This window comes from Salvelinus fontinalis, chromosome 17, assembly GCF_029448725.1.
Source record: "Salvelinus fontinalis isolate EN_2023a chromosome 17, ASM2944872v1, whole genome shotgun sequence".
Taxonomy (NCBI): Eukaryota; Metazoa; Chordata; class Actinopteri; order Salmoniformes; family Salmonidae; genus Salvelinus; species Salvelinus fontinalis.
This window is the reverse complement of record NC_074681.1, coordinates 24663395-24687872: the sequence shown is the minus strand read 5'-3', so window position 1 is coordinate 24687872 and position 24478 is coordinate 24663395. Positions and strand designations below refer to the sequence as shown.

The following is a 24478-nucleotide window of genomic DNA, read 5'->3' as shown; positions in this document are numbered from 1 at the left end:
CTGCCCTTGAGTTGCGTTCCCATGCAAAACTAGACAGATAGCTAACTAAGTCTTCAAAAAAACTCCCAAGGCGTGACTTTTCTTGAATGAATATATTGTAAACGTTTATGTTGTGAAACTGCAAAATACAGAAAATAATATACTTTAGTATTCAATTCACACCGACATACTGTAGCTGTACATTATACATTTGAAGTTGCATGAATACAAAGCATGTGCTAAGGTACCATGCATCTGGCATGATGCCAAACCATATAGCTAATTGGCTAACTCCTTCAATTACTCTAACAATGTACAACCATCTCTGTAGAATAACAAAGCATATTACACTAGAAAAAGTAGCAAAACTACAGTATTGTATATTTTACAATTCGCACTTTGCACGAGCAAAGTAATACAGCTGACGGCATACATAAAGGGCATTGCAAACTGTGTGAGTAAATGCAACCAACCAACATTGACATGTAAGCAACTCTATCAATAACAATATTATCATCACTAGATAAATGCTTGAATCAAACTTACAAACAAATATTTTCCGTGGCTGAAGCGTGGCAAGAAATAACTACACTGCGTGTAGCGTTGTTTTTAGCTGCTTCTATGCGTGTCGAACGAATTCTCTACTTCCTGTTTGCGTACAGTCTTAAGTACCAGAAAGCTCCACTAGGGGGCGAATAACACCATGGAACACAATGAAAATCCATCTTAACCATTGTAATAAAATAATCTGTTACCTTCTAACAGGATGGCAGCACAGTATGTAAACTTCTGACCCACTGGAATTGTGATACAGTGAATTATAAGTGAAATAATCTGTCTGTAAACAATTGTTGGAAAAATTACTTGTGTCATGCACAAAGTAGATGTCCTAACCGACTTGCCAAAACTATAGTTTGTTTTAACAAGACATTTATGGAGTGGTTGAAAAACGAGTTTTAATTACTCCAACCTAAATGTATGTAAACTTCCGCTTTCAACTATATCCTCCAAACACCGGCTTCGAGGGCATTATCACTTTTATACAATGGGTAACCAACATGTTAAAATAATGATTTACATATTTTCATTAAAACCGTTATCTTGATTAATTTATTCATACTATTTCATCCTTCCACAAGATATAGTCCCAACACAAATCTAGGGTTGCTACCCAAGCCGACTGGTCGTTGGTTGTATTGGTTTGGTTGCCAGAGACGCGACCCAGTCGTTTAGTCTTTTTGTTCTGTATCTATGGACACAACCAAGTCGCTCGTTCTACATGTTCCATTGCCATACCGGCTGGCAATGTTCTTACCCCTTGCTTGCTGTCTAGCCAACTACGGCTAACTTAGTCACATCAAAAAGTGCAGCCAGAATAACAGCAAAGTAACAGCATTTGCATTTGTTTAAGTTGTTTATTAGTGACATTTATTTGGATTCATCCATAACAATGAGGTAATGATGCATGATTTCGCCTGGCATAGAACATTTGCTCACTCGTCAGGACAAAGAAACCCCTCCATCTATTCTGTACAATGTTTCAAACAAAGATAAGGAACAATACAATCATAACAAAGATTAGAGACCATTTTGTTTCCATTTTAGTCATTTAGGAGACGCTCTAATCCAGTGCGATTTACAGGAGCAATTAGGGTTAAGTGCCTTGCTCAAGGGCACATCGACACATTTTCACCTAGTCAGCTCAGGGATTCAAACCAGTGACCTTTTGGTTTCTGGCCCAAAACTCTTAACTGCTAAGCTACCTGCCGTTTTTAAGATCAGTTTTTCCCTCTCCTCCAAGACAGCAGGCTATCTATGGGTTGTGTTTGTAAATTATTTCCTTTTAAAGACAAACATCTGGTTGCATTTCACTATCTTTGTCCCCAGAGCTCCCCTAGCTTGTCTCTGTGTTTAGGCAGTATTCATTAATTCATGTCTGCATCGCTGCAATCTGCAGCTGGTTGTCATCTACACTACTGTACCTCCATTTGTAATGTGGTATTAAATATTTCCTGCTCAATATTATATGTAAGCTTTCTATAGATCAATCTTCTGTATTCATTTTTTCACACATTTCTTTAACATTTTCCCCCATTTTGATTTGTTTTGTTGGCTGGCTGATGGTTTTAAAACTTTCGATGTAACCCCTTATATAACTTCATTACTGGATGGGATGTGTATTTTTTTATAGTGTTTTGACTGAGTTTCATAACAGCAGGCTTAGGTTTAAGGTGAAGGTAGTACCTCCTCTCTCTGCTAGTCGCTGCAGTTCAACCACAGGGCATTCTTGATCCCAAATCAGTTTTTGAGAGGATTATAAAATCATTATAACACACTTGTATACCCTAAGGTCACTCTATCACTATGTAGGCCCATAGAGTAGCACATTATGAGTCATAATACCCATAAAACATAAAGGTCAAACAGGGAAATGGTTCCAATAATTTTTTCACCATTCACCGTGTAAATATCTCGAGGACAAGGTGACTTTTATCATTATATTCGCCTGTATCTACCCCCTAAAAATGAAACGCTAATTAGCTGCTAATGTGGCTATCATAAATAACTACAAATGCCATGATGATCTGGATGAGACTACAGAATCGAGGCAAAATAAGGATCTCTGGATTAACTATCTAATGTTAGCTAAATGTAAAACCTTCAAAAAAAGAAACGCCCCTTTTTCAGGACCCTGTCTTTCAAAGATGATTCATAAATAATCCAAATAACTTCAAAGATCTTCATTGTAAAGGGTTTTAACACTGTTTTCCATGCTTGTTCAATGAACCATAAACAATTAATGAACATGCACCTGTGGAACGGTCGTTAAGACACTAACAGCTTACAGACGGTAGGCAATTAAGATCACAGTTATGAAAACTTAGGACACTAAAGAGGACTTTCTACTGACGCTGAAAAACACCAGTTACACCAGGAACGCACAATCCCTCCATCAGTGCTCAGACTGTCCGCAATAGGCTGAGCGAGGCTGGACTGGGGGCTTGTAGCCCTGTTGTAAGACAGGTCCTCACCAGACATCACCGGCAACAAAATCGCCTATGGGCACAAACCCACCGTCGCTGGACCAGACAGGACTGGCCAAAAAGTGCAGTCACTGACGAGTCGCGGTTTTGTCTCACTGATGATGATGGTCGGATTCGCGTTTATCGTCAAAGGAATGAGCGTTACACAGAGGCCTGTACTGAGCGGGATCGATTTGGAGGTGGAGGGACCGTCGATGTCTGGGTCACAGCATCATTGGACTGAGCTTGTTGTCATTGCAATCTCGACGCTGTGCATTACAGGGAAGACATCCTCCTCCCTCATGTAGTACCCTTCCTGCAGGCTCATCCTGACATGACCCTGCAGCATGACAATGCCACGAGCCATACTGCTTGTTCTGCCATGGCCAGCGAAGAGCCCGGATCTCAATCTCATTGAGCACGTCTGGGACCTGTTGGATCGGAGGGTGAGGGCTAGGGCCATTCCCCCCCAGAAATGTCCGGGAACTTGCAGGTGCCTTGGTGGAAGAGTGGGGTAACATCTCACAGCAAGAACTGGCAAATCAGGTGCAGTCCATGAGGAGGAGATGCACTGCAGTACTTAATGCAGCTGGTGGCCACACCAGATACTGACTGTTACTTTTGATTTTGAACCCCCCTTTGTTCAGGGACACATTATTCCATTTCTGTTAGTCATATGTCTGTGGAACTTGATCAGTTTATGTCTCAGTTGTTGAATCTTGTTATGTTCATACAAATATTTACACATGTTAAGTTTGCTGAAAATAAACGCAGTTGACAGTGAGAGGACATTTCTTTTTTTGCTGAGTTTAGTAATGAATACATAGGCTACATTTCTTTAAATGGACAATTGTGTGAACTGTCTTGTGCAAGTTTTAAATTGACACAATACCTTTTATCAAAGATATCAGCTAGAGATGACGTGCAGGAGCTTGCAGGGATTTGTAGTTTTGCATGATGTCTCCTTTGATGCTAATTAGCATTTTCGAAAATCTAAGAGTAAATAGAGCTGAATATATTGATAAAAGTCACCTTGTCCGAGAGAGATTTACATCGTTATCAAAACGTCACGCCAGAGTATGCCTACATGACACGCAGCCCTTATTTTAAATGTTTCTAAAATGGGAAAAATTAATGGTGGAAAAACAATTGGAATCGTTTCCCTGTTTGACCGCTAGGTTTTATGGGTATTATGACACCTCCACTGTGTTGCTCTATTGTAGGTGTGTGATAGAGTGCAACTGGTAACTTTTCACTAGACTGGTATACAGTGTATCATGCAGAAATAGCCATTAACTGTCTAATTAGTGGTAGCTCATCAGGGCCCCATAAAACATTTTGGCTCTAAAAGTTTCTTAATTTCTATATTTTAAACCCATAGCCTCCTAATGATATAATCCATTGTGTAATAGGAATATTACATATCAGTTTTCTTTATAGGGCCAATAGACAGCAACGTACACTACATGGTATGTGGACTCCGCTTCAAATTAGTGGATTTGGCTATTTCAGCCACACCGTTGCTGACCGGTGTATAAAACCGAGTACACTGCCATGCAATCTCCCTAGACAAACATTGGCAGTAGAATGGCTCGTGTTGAAGAGCTCAGTGACTTTCAACATGGCACGGTTATCAGATGCCACCTTACCAACAAGTCAGTTTGTCAAATGTCTGCCCTGCTAGAGCTGTCCCGGTCAACTGTAACTGCTGTTATTGTAAATTATACAATGGGTGCGTCTAATCCTGAATGCTGATAGGTTGAAACCGGCATTCCAGCCGGAGTCTATTCACAGGTTACCACCAAGTTATGATGTTAAAATGCCTATTTATTGTGTTCCATCTGACTGCGCAATCCACTGTCTCATCAGCCCTGCCAGGCAATTTATAAACTTGATTTACACTATAAAAAGCATCTAGACATTATCTCACATGTCTTTTAGACTAACATTAAGTTTTCAATGGCGGAGATTTGTATAAACCTTGCAGTCTGTCTATGACATTTGCAACATTATTTCAATATTTAAATTCGATCTCCAGCTGTCCCATAGTAATGAATGAGTCAAATCATTCATCAGCATCAGCCAGTCGAATCATGAATCAGCATCATTTTTATAGATATATACAAAGAACTATCAATAGAAAACAGGTCAAATGAAACGAAGTGCAGCTAGTTTGCTGTCTTTCCAGCTTCAGTTTGACGTGATTGTGTTACAACAGTGTCCTTCCATGCCATGTGTTTCAATACCGCTGCAATACTGGGGTGTAACTAACAGGCGTTCTCTATCCAGCTAGTATTTGTAGTTCTGTATGCAGTAGTGATGCTGTATTTGTAGTTCTCCTACCCTCATACAGCCAGTCACTCAGGCCGTTGAAGATGACTCCCTCCTTCCCTGTGGACACCAGGCGAATGGTCCTGCTCTCCACCGTTGCTCTGTAGTAGATGTTGTTCTCAAAGATAAAGATCTGGGTTAAAAAGGGACATGACGCTGGAGTGAATACAGCATCGTACCATTACATTTCAGAGATTTTTCTTTTGCCTCTTTCCAGGCTTTCAAATGCGTTCTTTTCAGCTTGACACGATGGCTGCCTTATAATTACTACAGTAGATAAAACATAATTACTACCTTATAATAATACAACTGTATAACCCTTAATGAATTACTAGATAAAGAAGAAAGACTGACAGTCCTTCTGGGCAATTTTCATCACAGTGTGACATTCACTCAGTACTAAAAACATCCATCCATCCTTCAGCCTGGAGACATTTCCACTCACACAAATAGACACATCAACCCAATCTGGACTGAGTGACAAACATGCCTTAAAGCATTGAATACAGCAGATATAAAAGGAAGCAGATGTCATTAGAGGTCATATTTCACTCCATCTCCATATAGAGTAGTAAGCAAAACACCCCTCTGCTTCGAATGAAGGTACTGTAGCCGTCTGAATCACTGAAGGGGCACACACACATCCATGCACACACATCCACCTACAAACACACATCCATGCACACACATCCACCTACAAACACACATCCATGCACACACATCCACCTACAAACACACATCCATGCACACACATCCACCTACAAACACACAACCATGCACACACATACACACATTCTGGGTGATTGAGAACTGGTTCAGACAGGGGTGTCAGTGGGGAGGTTGGCATTACTGTGTTAAGCTGCTGATGCTGTGTTGGACTGCTGGTGTATTCCCACTGTGCCAATGGTACCATAGTGAGTAGTAGGGATTAATTAAGAAGACTACTGTTGGGGGGGGTGGATTGACCACTGTCAATCCACTCGCCCCTCCTGTCCTTCAGCTCCACCCTGTGTCGGTGGGAGAGGGTTATATCTGAGCTGTGTACTTCAGACAAACTCTCAAACATTGATTTACTCTCTTCATTTTCTATACCCTTTGTACATGAGGCTCTGGTGTGTGTGTGTGTGTGTGTGTGTGTGTGTGTGTGTGTGTGTGTGTGTGTGTGTGTGTGTGTGTGTGTGTGTGTGTGTGTGTGTGTGTGTGTGTGTGTGTGTGTGTGTGTGTGTGTGTGTGTGTGTGTGTGTGTGTGTGTGTGTGTGTGTGTGTGTGTGTGTGTGTGTGTGTGTGTGTGGTGTGCTGTGGAATCAGGGGACAGAGAATCATCCTGCTGTGATCATTAAGCCATGGGCAATTACTCTACATGACAGAGGAATCAGCACCGCTGGATCCAAACACATTTTATATATGTAATGTCATATAATGGACAAATCTGGCAATTGTGACAGGTTTTAATATGCAAAATCATTACGTCCAGAAATGGGAGAAGAATAACTATCTGGTATTATCAGGTGAGAGTAAACACCTCGGCTCAGACAGTTCACTCATACAGCTCTGTCTCTTCATTAACCAAACACGCAGATAAACATCAAAACAAAAATAAACCAATCAGGTACTATATTACCATATGCAAATGTAGCCGCTTTCTCACTTGGCAGACGATGAAATCTCATATTGTAGTAGCTTCAAATATGAATATTTTCTCCCTCTAAATGTGTCTGTAGCCTAATGTAGACAAATGATATGATAAGAGCAATTAAAAAACCTACAGATTTGCAATAAAAGGTAAGTCAGTGGAGAAACACAAGGGAATACAGCCCCTTACTGTTGTTCTGTAATTACTCCTGTCTAAAGTGCTGTGTGTTATGAGGTGAATGAGGAAGTGTGTATTAATGAGGGAAAACAACAAAGATATTGTAGCTGTGAGAGACACGGCTCTTTTTAGAAGACCTCTCTCCTTTCACATAAAAACAACAATGTTGTTGTTGTAACCATAGTAACAGCGTTTTGACATCCTCTCCAACGTGGTGCTGTGGTGAAAAGGAAAGCACCGCTTATCACGGTGTCTGTCAACTCTCTCCCTTTGGCAGACCTTCAAAATGCTGGAACAACATTTGTTTCAAGTTCAAGGCTGGAGCATATCGGTAATTGAGGTGTGTGTGTGCGCGCGTTTGTGTGCACGTGTGTTTTTTTCCCCAGTGAGACAGTGAGAGTGTAGACATGTGTGTGGGGTCTCTTACCAGCTGTTGGCCCTTAGGTCCCCATCCAGCATACTGCAGCGGGGCGTTCCGTACCTCAGGAGGATTCAGACTCCATGTCTCCCTGTGGAGATAAAACACAGACTCTGCCATGGTGTCTGTGTGTGTATGTGTTTCAGGGTGTGTGCATCAGACTGTGCACAAAAATACATGGAATCTTCCAGTGAGCTATCTAGGTTGCTTCTGTAATGGTAAAATCAATCATCCAAAGCTAAATTTAGCACTAGAAAAGTTTCCTTAACTTTTATACTAAGTACAAATATGGAACAAAAAGCAGGCCAGACAGTGTGACAATACAACCCAGCAAACCAGGAATATTCCCAGAACAATTAAGTTCAAGTTAGGCTTTTTTATCTAATATTAGGATGATAACATCCCAAAAACATTCAGAGGGCATTTTTGATCAAATATATTTATTTAACAAAAATGTTTCAGATGAAATATCATTGGAAGGCTCTAACATTCACTAAAATGTTATGCACAACATGTGTAACACCCACCACAGAAACTTTCCCCAAAAGTTAGTTTGAAAAAATTGACTGATGTTCTATAAAGGTTCCTAGAATGTTTCATTACAGTGTGGAAACAGTCTGGTGGGAACATCCCAAAATACATGTTCCCAAAACATTTAAACTGTCCAGTTGTGCGGATGATTCTACAATGTTTCTTGTAGGGTGCAAAAAACATTCACCTGATGTTGCAAGAACGTTCCCAGAACACACTTTGTCTGTTCTTTACAAGGTTCCCAGAATGTTTCATTGGGTTGTGTTAACATTGTGAGGACATGACAAAATATACAGTTGAAGTCGGAGTTTACATACACCTTAGCCAAATACATTTAAAAACTCAGTTTTTCACAATTCCTGACATTTAGTCCTAGTAAGAATTCCCTGTCTTAGGTCAGTTAGGATCACCACTTTATTTTAAGAATGTGAAATGTCAGAATAATAGTAGAGAAAATTATTTATTTCAGCTTTCATTTCTTTCATCACATTGCCAGTGGGTCAGAAGTTTGCATACATTCAATTAGTATTTGGTAGCATTGCCTTTAAATTGTTTAACTTGGGTCAAATGTTTCCGGTAGCCTTCCACAAGCTTCCCACAATAAGTTGGGTGAATTTTGGCCCATTCCTCCTGACAGAGCTGGTGTAACTGGGTCAGGTTTGTAGGCCTCCTTGCTCGTACAGGCTTTTTCAGTTCTGCCCACACATTTTCTATAGGATTGTAGTCAGGCCTTTGTGATGGCCACTCCAAAATCTTGACTTTGTTGTCCTGAAGCTATTTTGCCACAACTTTGGAAGTATGCTTGGGGTCATTGTCCATTTGGAAGACCCATTTGTGACCAAGCTTTAACTTCCTGACTGATGTCTTGAGATGTTGCTTCAATATATCCACATAATTTTCCCACCTCATGATGCCATCTATTTTGTGAAGTGCACCAGTCCCCCCTACAGCAAAGCATCCCCACAACATGATGCTGTCACTCCCGTGCTTCTTCGGCTTGCAAGCCTCCCCCTTTTTCCTCCAAACATAACAATGGTCATTATGACCAAACAGTTCTATTTTTGTTTCATCAGACCAGAGGACATTTTTCCAACAAGTACGATCTTTGTCCCCATATGCAGCAGCAAACCGTAGTCTGGCTTTTTTTATGGTGGTTTTGGAGCAGTGGCTTCTTCCTTGCTGAGCGGCTTTTCAGATTATATCGATATAGGACTCGTTTTACTGTGGATATAGATACTTTTGTACCCGTTTCCTCCAGCATCTTCACAAAGTCCTTTGCTGTTGTTCTGGAATTGATTTGCACTTTTCGCACCAAAGTACGTTCATCTCTAGGAGACAGAACACATCTCCTTCCTGAGCGGTATGACGGCTGCGTGGTCCCATGGTGTTTATACTTGCATACTATTGCTTGTAAAGATTAACGTGGTACCTTCAGGCATTTGGAAATTGCTCCCAAGGACATTTTTTTTTTTCTGAGGTCTTGGCAGATTTCTTTTGATTTTCCTATGATGTCAAGCAAAGTGGTACTGAGTTTGAAGGTAGGCCTTGAAATACATGCACAGGTACACCTCCAATTGACTCAAATGATGTCAATTAGCCTATCAGAAGCTTCTAGAGTTCTTTAAAGGCTCCCAGAACATTGAATTAGGTTGTGGGAACAGTGTGGTTACATCACAAGAGATAGGTTCCATGTTGGCTGGATGTCCTTTCAGTGGTGGACCATCCTTGATACACACTAGAAACTGTTGAGCAAGAAAAATCCAGTAGCGTTTTGGGGCATATTTTGTCTGTATGCAACATTTATAAATGAGGCCCCAGGTGAGTGTTTTTGGTACCCTAAAATAAACATTGGTTGAATCATCTGCACAACTGGAGTTTTTGTGTTTTGGGAACAGATTAAATGTGTTTTAGGAATGTTCTTGCAATGTCTGGCAGATGTTTTATGCAAACACTCTATAATCATCACCACGACTGGACAATTTTTGTGTTAAGAGAACATTTGCCGTGACCTAACAAATGTTCTGGGAACCAAATTTTGGTTTGCTGGATAGAGACCATTACATTGGCTGATATTAAGGATGGGGTTTTAACTTCATCCACCAGTTGGCAGCACAACCAACCAGGTGCACAGATGTGACCACCGACACTAAGCACTTATGTAGCAGGTCAATCTAATACTTAAACAAAAATAAGATGAGAGAGTCTAAGAGAGTAAAAGAAAGAAAGAAAGAAAGAAAGAAAGAACGAAAGAAAGAAAGAAAGAAAGGCGAGAAACAGACAGACAGACTTACGGGGTGATGAGACTACAGATGATGTAGAAGGCCATGTAGGAGTGCTGGTAGACCTGCAGAGACAAACACAACTTCAGCATCCAGCCTCACATGGCAGAAACAACCCATAAACTCTGCATCTGAGACAAAAGAAGAAGTGTGGTCCTTTCTACTTACTGGGGCCACGTTGTAGGCCAACAACACATGTTCCAGGTCTGGAGATATGTGGTACTTGGTGGCTTTGAACATTTCCTGGATATCAAAGAAGCATGTTTGAGTCATATTTATTACAAAAGGTCATCATACATTTTTCAATACCATATCACCTACTAAAATCAGCTAATACTCACAAACTTCCTGTTCTCCACCAAAATTACCCTCTCCTGTGTTTCGATGTTGAGTTTGACCACGTCCCCTTCTCGTGTTCGATACAGCAGTACATTGTCTGGAAATAATAAAAAGGACAGAAGAGAGAGCATTACATTGTGGAATACGCATCCAGCTGTTTCAAACAGTACTTACAGTGCTGGATCAGGCATTCTAACCTCCGGCCATAGTGGGGCCAGCCTTCCACACCAGACTGGGAGCAGATATCTTTTAGGGGGGCACCAAGGTACAGCAGGCCTTGCTCGCATCCTGTTACCTCTGCAGCATATACAGTAGCTGTAAGGTGTGGGTACATACAGTGTGATCCCACTGAGAACAGACATCAATTCAACGTCTATTCCAGATTGGTTTAACGTATTTTCATTAATATGACGTGGAAACAATGTTGATTCAACCAGCGTCTGCCGAGTGGGAAGGTCCAAGTGGTAGACCATTTTCACATTATTGTGCCGACCCAAACCATATTGTGCTGGCTCAGGTATTTGGTTGCTATGATGGATGCATAAAAAGGCAAGGACAGTACAGCTTGGCTTGGTTCCACTCAGCTCTGCTCCACTCAGCTCTGCTCAGTAGTGTGACACTGGTAGTGTTGTCCTCTAGACCAGAGCCGATTCCTCAGTCTCACTGTGTCCTGTTCGGATAAACCCCTCTACCAAGAGAAGTGCAAAGAAAAGGTCCTTGCTGCTCTCTCCAATGTTTTTACCCTTCAAATAAAGGTTGATTGAATAGCCATCTCATCTCCCTTACTTACTATTCGCCACAGCAATGGCAGTAAAGTGTTGATGCTACTGATACTGGAAGGATTTCATATTGCTAGACATAATGACATTTATTTGGATTTTGTGGTAGTGTGTTTTTCTGTTAAATTAACTTCAAGTTTGTTGGCTTTTGTATTCTGTTTTGAAAACCTTTTCCTGCTCTAGTCCAAATATTTGCTCAGCCATGACAGTTCCGCTCACAAAACTATCAGAATGGATGCATTAGGATAATGGAAAGTGTATGAGTATCCTCGGCGGCAGGTAGCCTAGTGGTTAGAGTGTTGGGACAGTAACCGAAAGGTTGTTAGATCGAATCCCTGAGCTGACAAGGTAAAAAAAATCTGTTGTTCTGCCCCTGAACAAGGCAGTTGCCAGAGATGCCAGAACAGAACTTGGCATAAATTCTACAAGTGACTGGAACTCCATTCTATTGGAGCAATGTGACACGACACCATTCTTCCACGAGAAATTCCATAGTTTCTTTTTTTGTTGATGGTGGTGGAAAACGCTGACTCAGGCACCGCTCCAGAATCTCCCATAACTGTTAAATTGGGTTGAGATCTGGTGACTGAGAGACACACACACACACACACTTTAAATCAAAATCCCTATGCTCTTTTGAAACCCTTCTTTTAACGTCACTGAGATCTCTTCTTCTAGCCATGGAAGCGAAAATAATGGGCAACTGGGCATTTTTATAGATGACCCTTGTTACGTCCGTCGTTGGAATGAGACCAAGCGCAGCGTGGTAAGCGTACATCTTTCTTTATTTAGATGAACACCAAAAAAAAAAAGATAAACAAACGTAACGTTCTACCGGCTACACAGTAACTGTACAAAAACAAGATCCCACAAACTCAGGTGGAAAACAGGCTGCCTAAGTATGATCCCCAATCAGAGACAACGATAGACAGCTGCCTCTGATTAGGAACCACCCCCGGCCAACAAAGAAATAGAACACATAGATTTGCCCACCCAAATCTCCCTCACTAGCTTTAAGCACCAGCTGTCAGAGCAGCTCATAGATTACTGCACCTGTACATAGCCCATCTATAATTTAGCCCAAACAACTACCTCTTTACCTACTGTATTTATTTATTTTGCTCCTTTGCACCCCATTATTTCTATCTCTACTTTGCACCTTCTTCCACTGCAAACCAACCATTCCAGTGTTATTTTTTTTACTTGCTATATTGTATTTACTTCGCCACCATGGCCTTTTTATATATTTTTTTATTTATTTATATATATATTTTGTTTGCCTTCACCTCCCTTATCTCACCTCACTTGCTCATATTGTATATAGACTTATTTTCACTGTATTATTGACTGTATGTTTGTTTTACTCCATGTGTAACTATGTGTAGTTGTATTGTGTCGAACTGCTTTGCTTTATCTTGGCCAGGTCGCAATTGTAAATGAGAACGTGTTCTCAATTTGCCTACCTGGTTAAATAAAGGTGAAATAAAAATAAATAAAAAAAGTCACACCCTGACATAACCGAATAGAGAATAAAAAAGGCTCTCTAAGGTCAGGGCGTGACAACCCTAAGCATGATGGGATGTTAAATTTCTTAATTAACTCAGGGAACACACCTGTGTGGAAGCACCTGCTTTCAATATACTTTGTATACCTCAAGTGTTTCTATTATTTTGTCAGTTACCTGCACATTCATGTAAAATAAATGTGAATATTATTCCAACGTTGGCCATTTTAGAGGCAAATTATTTCATGTGAATTTCTGGCTCAGTTGACAGACCCATTTATCCATTTCAGTAGTAGGCCTACTTTTATTAGCGTTTTAAATCACTGTGAATGACCTACAGTTGAAGTCGGAAGTTTACATACACCTTAGCCAAATACATTTAAACTCAGTTTTTTCCCAATTCCTGACATTTAATCCTAGTAAAAATTCAGTTAGGATCACCACTTTATTTTAAGAATGTGAAATGTCAGAATAATAGTTGAGGGAATTATTTATTTCAGCTTTCATTTCTTTCATCAAATTCCCAGTAGTTTACATGAACTCAATTAGTATTTGGTAGCATTGCCTTTAAATTGTTTAACTTGGGTCAAATGTTTCAGGTAGCCATCCACAAGCTTCCCACATTAAGTTTGGTGGGTTTTGGCCCATTGCTCCTGACAGAGCTGGTGTAACTGAGTCAGGTTTGTAGGCCTCCTTGCTTGCACAAGCTTTTTCAGTTCTGCCTACACATTTTCTATCGGATTGAGGTCAGGGCTTTGCGATGGCAACTCCAATACCTGGACTTTGTTGTCCTTAAGCCATTTTGCCACAACTTTGGAAGTATGCTTGGGGTCATTGTCCATTTGGAAGACCCATTTGCGACCAAGCTTTAACTTCCTGACTGATGTCTTGAGATGTTGCTTCAATATATCCACATCATTGTCCTACCTCATGATGCCATCTATTTTGTGAAGTGCACCAGTCTCTCCTGCAGCAAAGCACCCCCACAACATGATGCTGCCACCCCCGTGCTTCTTCGGCTTGCAAGCCTCCCCCTTTTTCCTCCATACATAATGATGGTCATTATGGCCAAACAGTTCTATTTTTGTTTCTTCAGACCAGAGGACATTTCTCCAAAAAGTACGATCTTTGTCCCCATGTTCAGTAGCAAACCGTAGTCTGGCTTTTTTTATGGCGGTTTTGGAGCAGTGGCTTCTTCCTTGCTGAGCGACCCTTCAGGTTGTGTCGATATAGAACTCGATTTACTATGGATATAGATACTTTTGTACCTGTTTCCTCCAGCATCTTCACAAGGTCCTTGGCTGTTGTTCTGGGATTGATTTGCACTTCTCACACCAAAGAACGTGTCTCCTTCCTGAGCGGTATGACGGCTGCGTGGTCCCATGGTGTTTATACTTGCGTCCTATTGTTTGTACAGATGAATGTGGTACCTTCAGGCATTTGGAAAGTGTTCCCAAGGATGAACCAGACTTGTGGAGGTCTATAATTGTTTTTCTGAGTTGGCAGATTCCCTTTGATTTTCCCATGATGTCAAGCAAAGAGGCACCGAGTTTGAAGGTAGGCCTGTAATACATCCACAGGTACACCTCCAATTGCCTCAAATGATGTCAATTAGCCTAGTAGAAGCTTCTAAAGCCATGACATCATTTCTGGAATTTTCCAATCTGTTTAAAGGCACAGTCAACTTAGTGTATGTAAACCTCTGACCCACTGGAATTGGGAGACAGTGAATTATAAGTGAAATAATCTGTCCGTAAACAATTGTTGGGAAAATGTCTTGTGTCATGCACAAAGTAGATGTCCTAACCAACTTGCCAAAACTATAGTTTGTTAACAAGACATTTGTGTAGTGGTTTAAAAACAAGTTTTAATGACTCCAACCTAAGTGTATGTAAACTTACGACTTCAACTGTAGGTCCTACAGTAAACCCATGTTGGCATATCAAAACATATAAAAAATAAACGAAGTATTTTAGCATTTAGGATGGTTCATCTTCAGTTTAGAACGGTTGAAATTGCACTTCGGGACAATTCTGGGACGGTGATGAAAAAGGTTTGTCTTAAGCCCTGCTCAAAGGAGAGGTTCAAAGAGACCGGTGACAAGCGGTGATCAAAGAGCAACGCTGAATCAATTATGTATCACTCTGAATGAAACCAACGCACCACATATTGATGAGGACTACTGAAGTACAAGGTTGCACGATCCTACGCATTATCACTGCTCATCAGAACCAAATGTTGAGCTGACTGCATTAACTTAACTTTGACACGGAGGAATGTCAGACAATGATTCACTAAGATTTTATCGGAGAAGAATGATAGAGAACATTCCAATGTTGCGTTAGAATAGACACACTTTGAAGTTGGTGTGTGTGTATTTCTGCTGGTGAGGTTAATTATCATGGTCCATTTGATGAGGGAAAAGCCCTTAAGCCTGCTGTTTAACTTCTCTGCAGACACAATTTCCCTGCATTGTACTTTGACTGTCTTTCACACAAAACACTGGACATCAGCATGTTGCCTAAGTCATGGTAGGGCCAACTGGGCCAAAATATTCTGCCAAGATTTGAATTTTCAATTCAGTTTAAATTCTCTTCCGAGATATCCAGACTGAGTGAGTAATTCTATTATATTGTGAAAAGCTTACTTTCTGGAGAAGAGGATAAGCTATGTTACTGCTGCATACAGTGGATAAAGTTGTATATAAATAAGTATGTAAAAGTATGTGGAAATAAAATAAATTCTGGTACTACTTTTGTCCTTAATGGAGAGTCAATGAAAAAACTAAGTAGTTTGAGTCTCTAACACTAGAGGGCGAGCAGTAGCTTGATCCAACATTTATGTGTTCTGCAGCTTGCTTTCCACTTTACTTTGTCAAGGTTAAAAAAGTTCATATCAGACCAGCCTAACATCTGTTTAATTTGGGCCTGTCCTGTATATGCTCGGCATACATTATAGCTACAGTACTGTATGGTGCATAACAGCATAAACTGGCATATTTCAAGGTTTCACTGGATTACATGGCTCTGTCTCTCTGTATAACGCTTACTTAGTTCTGTGGGCTGTCTGTCTCTGTTGCAAGGGATTAACCATGAGACTATAGCCATGTAATCATTGAGGGCTTGATAATAAGCATTCACAGTAAACACATTGGCTGAGTGATCCATTATGCCTTTAAATCAGGATTTGGGTTTCTATGATTATGTTTAAATTCAATAGGCAATTGAAGTCATAGTTAGGTTTCCATATGTTCTATGTGTGGTCCTTTTGTTTGATAGTAATGTCTGTCTAATGGGAAAAGTAATACGGCTTGGAATGCATACGGAGATAGAGTCATTGCCTTAGCGACCACCGTCGACAATATGTAAATGTGGTGCTCTAATAATGTCAACTGACATGTAACAGTTCCTGGTTGGTGGGCGCTGTGTTAGCTTCAGTTTCTATTGGCAGATGAAAGGGCAGGGTGTAACTATAGCAACTCACCACTGAGCCATGTAGCATCGGGGTCGTGCACGTGAAGATCTCCTCTGAAGACATCCTCAATGGTGACTTTCTTCTTGAGGGCAAGGCTATCATCTGCAACTGCCAGTGGAATATATCAACAAAACAAAAGTGGAAGAAGTCATAGAATTAATCAGGTACAAGAATACGATACTGTTATGTTTCAATTCTCTATCACATAAAAAAGGGACCTGGCCACCTTTGTTACCTGGTGACTGTCACTTTCCTGCAAAAAGTTGCCTAAGGGGTCATAAAAATAGGGTAGGAGACATCTGTCAGAGTCTGACTATTATGCGCTGTTTCTGTCTCTGGAGATAGTAGGACTGTAATTCCCATATCACAGGCACAGCGATTAAGGAAAAGTTACAAAGAAGAAAGAGACAGTCCATTGATCCGCCAGCATCAACTCACAGCAGCCTGGCCAGTTTTTCCAGGCAGCCGTGACTCCCTCTAACCCAGCTGCACAGGGTAAACAGCTGAGACCAGTCAAGGTAGACAGCAGCGCTAGAGGGTTGAGTTACATAGAGACTCTGTGTGTGTGTGTGTGTGTGTGTGTGTGTGTGTGTGTGTGTGTGTGTGTGTGTGTGTGTGTGTGTGTGTGTGTGTGTGTGTGTGTGTGTGTGTGTGTGTGTGTGTGTGTGTGTGTGTCTCTCTCTCTCTCTATGCCCCTTCAACCCCATATGGGAGCTTTACATATTTATCTTCTCCATTCACCTGTCAGTTTATTCAGGAAAAGACAACAGAGTACCATTAGTAATAGATTCTAGAAGGGAGAATCGTATGTGTCAATGCCAGTAAGTAGCTTTTGCAGAGAATTGAGAGAACTAAAAATAACACATTTAAAAATTTAACTATATACAGTACCTTTGCAAGTCTCTGAATTTGCAAATTATCTTCATCTGTTGGTAAAAGACCATTGAGAGGGATTCCCAACATGAGGCAAATAGCACCTCTGATGCACTGGCAATTGTAAAAATGACTAGAGCTATTACTGCATAATAATCTTCATTAAACAAGACTGAATGACATTTTACATTAAAGCCCCATTACCTAGTGAGAGGATGACCTCAATTCGTCTTTCTGAAAAACCAATATGCAATTTCCAAGCTGACACATCTCAACATCTCTACTCCTGTCTGTCTTTGAATGAATGGGTTTAGGAAATTAAATTACCTACTGGGCTGTCTGCTAGCAAAGCCAATTGCAAGTTTTCTGTTGGTGGCCTGACTCAGGTACAGATGTACTGTAGGATCTTAATTTGACCAGTTTCTCAGAGCAGGAAAATAATCCAGCAGCAACAGGAAATGTGAATTATTTTGTGGATTATAATGAATGGAAATATTTGTAGGGGTTGATACATCTTTAGTTAGGGCAAATCAAGTCAGACATTTTAAAGTGGAAATTACAAACTTTAGAAGCCTTTTTTAACCTTCTCTACACCACAGATTAGCATTTTCTGCTATGCAGGAAATGTCCTGCAACAACAGGTTGATCAAAACAAGATCTCACATGAGTATGAGTATGACTTGACTTAACAATGTTTGCATCTTCCTGTCTCATCCGTCATACATCTATGCCTACAAAGTGTGTTGGGGAAGTGATGCTGTGTTTGTAGTGTTATGTATCAGAGAGTGTGTGGTGTAATCTAAGAGAGTGTAATAGGTGTTTATAAGTGTAATGTAGTGTGATGCAGCATTGTGTGTTACATACTTGGGGTGAGCAGGATGACAGAGGTGACGATCAGAGACAAGATGATGCAGATGACCAGCAGGGCGATGACTATCCCCTTCCAGTTCCTCTGTGGAGGGGCACTGCCCACCAGGTCCTGCAACACAAACACAAGTTAATAGAGGTCAATGGGGGAGAATGAAGGGGAGGCGATGAGTACGGTTACATACACACAATAATGTGATTATTGTTAATAATCAGATTAATATAGTTCTATTAAAACGTTGACATGCTTTGCAAGAAGAACGATTTCCCAAATAATCCCGTTAACATGGACACATCTGAAATCAGGCTACCAGATGGCACTAAATACAGACCCGTTTACATGGACACATCTGAAATCAGGCTACCAGATGGCATAAATACAGACCCGTTTACATGGACACATCTGAAATCAGGCTACCAGATGACACTAAATACAGACCCGTTTACATGGACACATCTGAAATCAGGCTACCTGATGACACTAAATACAGACCCGTTTACATGGACACATCTGAAATCAGGCTACCAGATGGCACTAAATACAGACCCGTTTACATGGACACATCTGAAATCAGGCTACCTGATGACACTAAATACAGACCCGTTTACATGGACACATCTGAAATCAGGCTACCTGATGACACTAAATACAGACCCGTTTACATAGACACATCTGAAATCAGGCTACCAGATGGCACTAAATACAGACCCGTTTACATGGACACATCTGAAATCAGGCTACCAGATGGCACTAAATACAGACCCATTTACATGGACACATCTGAAATCAGGCTACCAGATGACACTAAATACAGACCCGTTTACATGGACACATCTGAAATCAGGCTACCTGATGACACTAAATACAGACCCGTTTACATGGACACATCTGAAATCCGGCTACCTGATGACACTAAATACAGACCCGTTTACATGGACACATCTGAAATCAGGCTACCAGATAGCATTAAATACAGACCCGTTTACATGGACACATCTGAAATCAGGCTACCAGATGGCACTAAATACAGACCCGTTTACATGGACACATCTGAAATCAGGCTACCAGATGGCACTAAATACAGACCCGTTTACATGGACACATCTGAAATCAGGCTACCTGATGACACTAAATACAGACCCGTTTACATGGACACATCTGAAATCAGGCTACCAGATGACACTAAATACAGACCCGTTTACATGGACACATCTGAAATCAGGCTACCTGATGACACTAAATACAGACCCGTTTACATGGACACATCTGAAATCAGGCTACCTGATGGCACTAAATACAGAACATTGCCAATCAAAATAAATGTTCTACCACAGCGAACATATTATTTTTGGGAAGCATATTTGATTTTTAATTTGTATAAAGTTTGCATGTGAAAACTACTTCTAAGACGCATCCATTCAGTCGTTCTGAACTCACTTCATTCGGTGTAAAGAGGGAGGATCGCTAGGCTGGTGCTAGCACATACACAGATCATATACGATTAAGGTGTTCACATGTTCTAATAATTCGAAGAAAACAGGTTGTTTTAATCTGCGTGTGTTTACTTCGATGTTGACCTTAAGGTAAGCAGAGTAAGGTGTTTACATGACTACTGAATAATCTGCCTACTGCCATAATTAGTTTAATGTCGAATTATTACTGTGCATGTAAATGTACTCACTGACTGTGTCTGTGCTAATACTGCAACACTCCTGTGATAGTCTCTCAGCCACACAGCTGTTGAAAGAACCTAGAGGGAATCTAAGTGACAGAATAAGCTCTGATGGGGGAATTGATAGGAAAAACCATGAATACGCTGAAGACAGCTCCTTGTGTTAAAATGTGCTGCGTTGGGAGATCCAGAACACCTGAGCATATCCCCAGAGTCTTTCACACCTTTACAACGTTCCCTTCCTTTCCCACTCTTTCTGTAGGACAGATCACCATCCTGCAGCTTCTACAGTCATTCTACCTCCTCTAGTATTGTATTACAGTACCCCATGGTCCTAGTGCTCAGGATGAGTCTCTTTGCAGCCTCTTTGCCTGGGTGGAGTGGCGTATGTACTATGTGCTCTTGCTCCATGCAGAACGAGAGAGAAAATGATGAGCCACTCCTGTCCTTTCCTCAGAGACAAACAGATGGTGGACGGTCTATCAACCCTAATACTATAAACACATACAATCAATTCCACATGACATACAAAACCTAACTACACTGCTCAAAAAAATAAAGGGAACACTTAAACAACACAATGTAACTCCAAGTCAATCACACTTCTGTGAAATCAAACTGTCCACTTAGGAAGCAACACTGATTGACAATACATTTCACATGCTGTTGTGCAAATGGAATAGACAAAAGGTGGAAATTATAGGCAATTAGCAAGACACCCCCCAAAACAGGAGTGATTCTGCAGGTGGTGACCACAGACCACTTCTCAGTTCCTATGCTTCCTGGCTGATGTTTTGGTCACTTTTGAATGCTGGCGGTGCTCTCACTCTAGTGGTAGCATGAGACGGAGTCTACAACCCACACAAGTGGCTCAGGTAGTGCAGTTCATCCAGGATGGCACATCAATGCGAACTGTGGCAAAAAGGTTTGCTGTGTCTGTCAGCGTAGCGTCCAGAGCATGCAGGCGCTACCAGGAGACAGGCCAGTACATCGGGAGACGTGGAGGAGGCCGTAGGAGGGCAACAACCCAGCAGCAGGACCGGTACCTCCGCCTTAGTGCAAGGAGGTGCACTGCCAGAGCCCTGCAAAATGACCTCCAGCAGGCCACAAATGTGGGGGGGCGCCTCCATGCTGACTGGGCGCCTCCAGGCTGACTGCAGTCTTCAGTTGAGCAGTGTTTCCTCCCACACATTCCAACTCGCGCAACATGACTACAAAAGATCTAATAAGTTACCTGTAATCTTGGTCCAAACATTTCAAACAACTTTCCTAATACAACTTTAGGTATTTTTTAACGAAATAATCAATACAATTTAAGACGGGATAAACTGCGTTCAATAGCGGATAAAAACAAAGTGGAGCGAGCTTTCAGGTCGTGCGCCCCAAACATAACAGTACACTTGGCTTTCCACCCAGATAGGAAATGGCTACTTCTTCATTTCTCAAAGGAAAGACATCAACCAATTTCTAAAGACTGTTGACATCCAGTGGAAGCGAAAGGAACTGCAAGCAAGTGCCTTAGAAATCTAGATCCACATACAAAACACATCGAAAACACTGTCACCTCAACAACAAAACAATTCCTGGATGGTTTGTCCCCGGGGTTTTGCCTGCCAAATAAGTTATATTATACTCACAGACATAATTTTAACAGTTTTAGAAACTTTAGAGTGTTTTCTACCCAAATGATATGCATATCCTAGCTTCTGGGCCTGAGTAGCAGGCAGTTTACTTTGGGCACGCTTTTCATCCGGATGTGAAAATACCGCCCCCTAGCCCGAAGAGGTTTTAATTAAGAGGGTGTGAACAACGCTGAATGGGTGTAGACAAAGAAGAGCTCTCCAATAAGTATACCAAAATTTTTTCTCAAAAGTGAGGTTACAAGTTTGTCAACTTTCAAAGCAGAATTACTTTCCCATTGTTCCTCAACTGTAGTGTATGATATACCATTTTCTAGTTGAGCCTCTACTTTAATCCAATGTAAAGAACACAATTTCAAATTTTGCTACATATGACCGAATCGAGCGTGTCGGTCACATATGTCCCACAGTTGACAGTGCATGTCAGATCAAAAACCAAGCCATGATGTCGAAGGAATTGTCCGTAGAGCTCTGAGACAGGATTGTGTCGAGGCACAGATCTGGAGAAGGGTACCAAAAAATGTCTGCAGCATTGAAGATCCCCAAGAACACAGTGGCCTCCATCATGGAAGAAGTTTGGAACCACCACGACTCTTCCTAGAGCTGGCCACCCTGCCAAACTGAGTATTCTGGGGAGAAGGGCCTTGGTCGGGGAGATGACCAAGAATACGATGGTCATTCTGACAGGGCTCCCAAGTTCCTCTGTGTAGATGGGAGAACCTTCCAGAAGGACAACCATCTCTGCAGCACTCCACCAATCAGGCCTTTATGGTAGAGTGACAGAAGCTACTCTTCAGTAAAAGGCACATAGCAGCCCGCTTGGAGTTTGCCAAAAGGCACCTAAAGGACACTCAGACCATGAGAAACAAGATGATCTGGTCTGATGAAACCAAGATTGAACTATTGATGGGGGGAAAACGATTCAATCAATTTTAGAATAAGGCTGTACGGAGAGAAACAAAATGGTGCAGTTTGAGGCCTTGTGCTCAGTTGGTCGTGCATGGCGCTTGGAACGCCAGGGTTATGGGTTTGATTCCCACAGGGTACCAGTATGATAATGTATGCAGTCACTACTGTAAGTCGCTGTGGATAAGAGAGTCTGCTAAATGACTAAAATGTAAAGGTAATGTGGTGGAGAGTGAGATGTGGGTCTGGGCAGGTGTGATGTAGTTGCCGTTTGTATGTGTATGTTTCGTATTGTCAAAACAATACAAAATAATCTTACAAAAAAAAAGCTTGCAACAACCATGTGATTATTCATTATGAGTAGGATTTATTTTATTTATTTTGTTTCCATTGTTAATTGTAACCACAATGTCACAAATAATTGAACACACACACGAGCAGGTTATTAAAGACATTTTCAACCCGTTAAAGACAATCAGAAAGAATGTTGGTACTTATTTATTTTGATCCAAAGCGATGAATGAGTGAATCACTCAGCTTTATGCTGACAAATATAGTTTTATGCTATAAGATAGCCTACTAAATAGGCTGAGCCTAACTAATATATTAAAGTGCCTAAATAAACTACTACATTTCATAAATAAAATCAATAAATAAAGTAGCTCAGGTCTTGAAAACATGGTCAACCTTTTTCCGCTTCCTATCCTCACTGGACTCTCTTTCATTCAGTTTCTTCTTCACATCAGCAACGAAGGACTGTGTTTCAGAAATTCACTTTATATAGAGGGGCTATCAAGCCAGTTTGTTATTTAGAATTCTTTCTGTTTTTAGAGGGAGAGAAACCAAAAGCCCACCGTGCCTGGTAACAGGGTTGCAGCTGGCTTCTCTCTGAAACCACAAATCCATCTGTAGGTGACGCCACACAATTACCAGGTGGATAGTAGGCCTCTTGAACCGATAGAGGAAATCAACAAGATCCACAAGTATTCTTTCACAATAACTAGCCTTACTGTAAGTTATCTGCAATTTTGAGCTGCACTGTCCCACTCCATGGTGGATAACACCCACTCTTCGTTTATGTAACGGGCTTCAAGGCACAAGTATCCAATTTTTCGAAAATTGTCAGTCCACATGTCAAGTGTAATTGCACATTCTATTTACCCAAGCTCTCTCTCAACTACGGGACCACCCACCAGCAATTCTTTTGTTGTTGCCTGATGCAGGACTCTAGTGCCTGAGGAGAGAGACTCTCGGACTGAAACATTCACATCTTAATTTATTTACAAAAGGATAGTCTAATAGCTCGGCTAGGTGTGAAAAATCCCACAATTTGTACCACAATTTAGACTACCGATAGATCAGCGATCTAACTCCCACTTGTGACAGTGTTGCACAACGAAAGAATGGCGCAACGTACCACCATCTACAACATACTGCTGCAGCAGTAGTTTCTCAACTTTTCATTGAGAAACCACTGTATACTATCCCTAACATCAGCACCCCGTCGCAACGGATGTGGGATGCATACACACACACACCCTACCCCCACAACAACACAACACCTCTACCTCTCTCTCCCTTCCACACACACACGCTCAGCTGTTCAACAGTTGATCCATCCCCTTGCCCAAATCAAGAGTAGACTAGATGTGTGAGTGTTTGAGAAGGCATGCCAAATTGACCAGGAACGGGAAGCTGATGGAGCTCGGAAACCCCCCTTTTCCCTACACACACACACACACACACACACACACACACACACACACACACACACACACACACACACATGCTGGTCCCCCAATGACCCTTCTTCTCAGGCACCTCTGTGCAGTCAAAGTTGACTTGTCACCTAAAACCGTCACAAAATTTTACTGATGCACAATTGAAAGCATCCTGTCGGGCTGTATCACCGCCTGGTATGGCAACTGCACCACCTGTAACAGCAAGGCTCTCCAGAGGATGGTGCAGTCTGCCCAACGCATTACCGGGGCCAAACTACCTGCCCGACAGAACAGCTACAGCACCCGATGTCACAGGAAGGCCAAAAAGTTA

At 41.4% G+C, this 24478-nt stretch overlaps 1 protein-coding gene across 4 annotated transcripts in view; it reads right to left on the bottom strand.

The window, feature by feature from the left end:
* LOC129814021 (dipeptidyl aminopeptidase-like protein 6) overlaps positions 1–24478 on the bottom strand; it is a 164887-nt gene that overhangs the window by 30066 nt on the left and 110343 nt on the right. For all 4 annotated transcript variants that reach the window (XM_055866762.1, XM_055866761.1, XM_055866760.1 and 1 more), the window contains exons 2-8: positions 18205–18319; positions 16477–16575; positions 10713–10807; positions 10540–10614; positions 10384–10436; positions 7571–7652; positions 5346–5466 (exon numbers count right to left, since the gene is read on the bottom strand). In XM_055866762.1, the coding sequence (XP_055722737.1) occupies positions 5346–5466; positions 7571–7652; positions 10384–10436; positions 10540–10614; positions 10713–10807; positions 16477–16575; positions 18205–18319 (640 nt within the window). The remainder of the gene's footprint in view (positions 1–5345; positions 5467–7570; positions 7653–10383; positions 10437–10539; positions 10615–10712; positions 10808–16476; positions 16576–18204; positions 18320–24478) is intronic.